This window comes from Myripristis murdjan, chromosome 22 (genome assembly GCF_902150065.1).
Source record: "Myripristis murdjan chromosome 22, fMyrMur1.1, whole genome shotgun sequence".
NCBI lineage: Eukaryota > Metazoa > Chordata > Actinopteri > Holocentriformes > Holocentridae > Myripristis > Myripristis murdjan.
In genome coordinates, this window is record NC_044001.1 from 1127245 (window position 1) to 1132244 (window position 5000).

The 5000-nt window shown below is 49.6% G+C and overlaps 1 protein-coding gene across 1 annotated transcript in view; it reads right to left on the bottom strand.

The window, feature by feature from the left end:
- LOC115354425 (MAM domain-containing glycosylphosphatidylinositol anchor protein 2-like) overlaps nucleotides 1-5000 on the bottom strand; it is a 106860-nt gene that overhangs the window by 70236 nt on the left and 31624 nt on the right. Inside the window, exon 2 of the mRNA XM_030044820.1 lies at nucleotides 954-1093. Coding sequence (XP_029900680.1) covers nucleotides 954-1093 — 140 coding nt within the window. The remainder of the gene's footprint in view (nucleotides 1-953; nucleotides 1094-5000) is intronic.

The following is a 5000-nucleotide window of genomic DNA, read 5'->3' on the forward strand; positions in this document are numbered from 1 at the left end:
TCCCAAAAACTGGTACACAGATTATTTAATCTTCTCTGTCAGCTTCCCACCTAATCCCACTTTAAACATCCCTTCAAAATGTTCGCACCTCAAAATGCAAAAACGGAACGAAACCTGCGACGTGTATTTATATATCTAATCTATCCTGTGGATGAATTACATCACAAAGCAGAACAGCTGGGTATTAATCCAGATTAATCCAGATTACAATAAATCTGATGTTTGCTCCAGTTTAACCAGTTTCATTCAAGTATAAACCAGTCTGACATAATCTTATAGTATCACTGGTAACCAGTAAAGTAAAATGAACAGGTGTTTGTAGTGGGCGGGGCCTAACAGAACAGGTATTACCAGAGGGCGGGGCCTAACAGAACAGGTGTTAGCAGAGGGCGGGGCCTAACAGGGCAGGTGTTACCAGAGGGCGGGGCCTAACAGAGCAGGTGTGACCAGAGGGCGGGGCCTAACAGAACAGGTGTTAGCAGAGGGCGGGGCCTAACAGGGCAGGTGTGACCAGAGGGCGGGGCCTAACAGAGCAGGTGTGACCAGAGGGCGGGGCCTAACAGAACAGGTGTTACCAGAGGGCGGGGCCTAACAGAACAGGTGTTAGCAGTGGGCGGGGCCTAACAGCAGGTGTTACCAGAGGGCGGGGCCTAACAGGGCAGGTGTTACCAGAGGGCGGGGCCTAATAGAACAGGTGTTACCAGAGGGCGGGGCCTAACAGAACAGGTGTTAGCAGAGGGCGGGGCCTAACAGGGCAGGTGTTACCAGAGGGCGGGGCCTAATAGAACAGGTGTTACCAGAGGGCGGGGCCTAACAGCAGGTGTTACCAGAGGGCGGGGCCTAACAGCAGGTGTTACCAGAGGGCGGGGCCTAACAGGGCAGGTGTTACCAGAGGGCGGGGCCTAACAGGGCAGGTGTTACCAGAGGGCGGGGCCTAATAGAACAGGTGTTACCAGAGGGCGGGGGTGTCCCGTCACCAGGCACTGCAGCTCCAGCGTCTCTCCCTCTCTGATGGTGTAAACTCGCTCGCTGTAGCGCTCCTCCTCCACGTTACAGGCGTGGCCCAAGTGCACGATGCGCACTGTAGGGGGCGCTGCGGAGACACAGACACGCAGGGTTACAGGTGGAACTGAAGGTGCAGCAACAAACAGGAAACCACCCACACCAAACACTTTGTTTAGGGTTTGTGTGTCCCAGATGTCTTACTTTCTGAGCAGCACGTGAACGCAGCATCAAGTTTATGGCCAAAAAAATGTAAACTGTCAAACATCAGAAAACTCACAAATATCGACCAGCTGATTCTCCAAGAGCAGCCAGTTCACCAGGATTCAGTCAAATATCAGTTTTTCATTTATTTTTATTATTAAAGCGCCTTCCATTTGTCCTCAGTACATATTTCCACATCTCTAAGACGACAGATTATTTTAGTCTCAGTCTTGTGACACCTGACATAACAATTCCATAAAGCCACAGGTCAAAGGTCACACTCCCAGTGACCTTTGACAGATGTTGATGACTGAAGTAACGTTTTTTGTCATTTTGTAGCACACAGTGAAATTGTGTTAACGTCTCCCCGATGCAAAAAAACCCAAAACAAAACAGATTTTTAAAATCATACAGCAGAATAAAGAGAGTTACAGCAGAATATATAAAACACATAACATAGAGTTCAAAATGGAAAGGACTGCCACACCCTGAACGTACACATTAATGTGATTTAGGCCATTTGTTGTATGTGTTTATTTGAACACACACACACACACACACACACACACACACACACACACTCAGGCTTGAGGCCACTGCTGCGGAGGCTTTTGTTTCCTTCCTCAGGGTCTTCATCCCGTCGACTTCCCATCAGCCAACGTCAAACCTGCCGCCGCCGCCGCCGTGACGCTGCCGCTTCGATCTCTGATCCTCCCTCATCCCTCACCGCCACCGCCGCCACAGATGAAGTGATTTCTTAGACAAATTCCTCGCATATTCACCTCCGGCAGAGACAATGGTTGATAAAAATAAACCTCTCCAGCTCGCTCGCTCTCCGCCTCTTTGTGTTCGCCTTCAGAGCGGCGAGCAGGAGAACCGGCTGCTGATTTGCGTCTCGAGTCGCTCGCAGCTCCGCCGGCTGTCACCAGAGCCATTATCCTGAAGCGGCTGCCTGATAATACGGCAATAACAGCCCGCAGGAAGTTCTTTACTGGGATTACAGCCGGCGGCGGTGGTGGCGGCGAGGTGCCGAGGTGGCGGGAAGCAGAGTCGCTGTAATCCCGCCGAGCAGCGTCCTCTGGGGTTTAGGGCTGTAAACGCAGCAGTTAGCAGGAAAAGTTTCCTGTAAAGAAGCGAAAACACACGAGATTTACGCTGCATAAAAGAAGCCAGAATCCCCTTAAGGCCTTCTTCCTTCTCCTCCTCCTCTTCTTCTCCTTCTTCTTCTTCTTCTTCTTCTTCTTCTCTGGGATTCCAGGACACCAGAGACTCAGGAGGCTCAGCTCATCTGCAACGGACTACTAACTTTATTGTCAATCATCCCATCAATTTTTTTTATTGATCACTTCCCCTGTACAAGCAATAAATCATGACAGCGAGTACGAGACCTTTACAACCCTAACCCTCCCACCGCCATCTTGTGTTTTCAGGCTGCGTTCCACTCAGAAACCAGAAGAAAATCTCAGCATGTTCACTGTTTTTTGGGGGTTTTTGGGTTTGAAGCAGACAAAATCAGGTGAATCTGAGCATTTGTGAAGCTGCAACCAGCAAATGTTTGATTTTTTTTACTCGATAAAAGATTAAGAAAAGAAAGAATTAATAATCATTTATCCAGTGTCACTGATCTGACGTTTAATATAAATTAAATAAATAAGTCATAATTACAACTAAAAAAAAAAAAAAAAAAAATTCAGGTCATTTTTTTGGTAAAACATTTCTGGTGATTTTTTGGTTAATTTGCTGACGACGACTAGAGAAACTTTCACAACGCAGAAAAAATTAAAGATTGTTCAAAAGAGTCTGAATGAGAGAGGAAGAGGAGAGGAGGAGGAGGTTTAGGAGATGTAGAGGAGTAGCAGCGGAGGAGCAGAGGAGGAGGAGGAGGAGGAATAAAGAATGAGGAGGAGTAGAGGAAGAGCAGTAGGGGGGTGTAGAGGAAGACGGAGGACAGGAGCTCTGATCAGTGTTTTTGAGAGAAATCAGATTCAAGTTGAGGAGAGAACAGAATCTGAACCTGTGTCCGCGTCGCTCTGCTGATGCATCATGGGAAACAGCCAGTCTTCCCGTCTCATGCAGCGGCAGGTTAAATCCTGCCAGAGGTCAGAGGTCAAACTGTGATTGGTTCGGGCATCGGGTCAATGGGGTGAGGACGAGGAAGGAGATCTAAATCCCTGAGATTTATCCTCTGATGGGAGCTGATCCCCGCAGACGAGCGGGGGCCGTATTCCACCTGCCGGTTCTGTTTCAGACGTTCTGTTCACTGTTCTCCCCTCTCTGTTGGAACCGGACCAGCGCATCGACGTCATCGAGTACGCCGACGACACGACACCGTCCGTCAGAGTCCGTTCTCACAAACTGAGCAGAGTTTCAGTCTTCTGACTAAAACCTGTTTTAGTCTGGGTTCCTTCTTCAGACCGAGGGGAACCCTGGATCGTCTCCCTCCTCGGGTCAGTTCATAATTTGTCAATTTTAACCCCTTCAGTGATGAAGAAACGCCGAAGCTGCCGATGGGGCTCCATGCTAGAGATGCACTGACCAAACGTGACTGGACAAAAAAGTCAGAGAGTAAGAAAATCCAGGAATTCCTTTCATGAAAGTGTCTAACCAATCAGGTGCCAGCTCCTCGAGGCTTCTGTCGACACGTTTTGGTTTGTTTGAATTTTTTCTCGCGCGAAACCAAACTGGGGAACGTCACATGAACTTCACACCTGACAGCTCCGACGAGGGCAGACCTTTCATGCGGTCACTTTCAGGCCTGTGACCTCCTGATTCCGGCTCCTGCCGTCGTTCTGCCGTCGAACAACCTTCATTTAGCCTCAGGAGTCAAAATGCTGAATGAGGTTCAGCTGAAGAGACGATGGGAGCAGATTCTACCCTGAAACTCCAAACTTGAGCTCAGCGGCTTCATCTGTATTCATCTCCTCCACCCACCCCCAACCTGCCGCTGATCCCTCCATCCTCCTGTCCTGATCCCGTCCTGGCTCAGGTAAATTCCATTTCCTCCCTAAACCCAGGTATTAGTCTAATCCCGCGGCTCTGCACTCGTCCTAATGAGAGAGCGCTGCGACTCGGCCGGCCGGCCAGCGCATCCCGCCACAGGAATTAACCCGCCCCAAAACCAGGAATTACATCAGATCCGTTATCGGTCGGTTTCCTCCGGACAGAGCGCCGCGCCGACAGGAAGCCGCCGCCATGCTGCCGGTCAGAGGACAGGAACAGGAAGTGAACGCAGACAGGACCTTAATACTGACACTGGGACAAAACTGTGTGGCCCTCAGGGGTTCTCACAGTGAGGGTCCGGGGCCTCCAGGGGCCCTTGAGGATCTTCCAGGGGACCCTCAGTTTAATTTCACTGTAATTTACCTCAAGTCTGACATCCAAACCATTTAACCCTTTAAGACACAGAGACTGGAGTTCTGTCATTAACAGGCAGAGGAAGATGATCAGCAAATTAACAAAAAGAGGAAACTTTTTTTCTAAACAGGTAAAAAAAGAAAAGAAAAAACTTGGCAAAAAAAATGACAATTAAAATGATAAACTATCTTGTGATGTAAGCAGGACAAACTGGGTCCCAGCAGAGCAAACTGGGTCCCAGCAGGACAAACTGGGTCCCAGCAGGGTAAACTGGGTCCCAGCAGAGTAAACTGGGTCCCAGCAGGGCAAACTGGGTCCCAGCAGGACAAACTGGGTCCCAGCAGGGTAAACTGGGTCCCAGCAGGACAAACTGGGTCCCAGCAGAGCAAACTGGGTCCCAGCAGGACAAACTGGGTGCTGCTGGGCGTCAGGAAGATGAA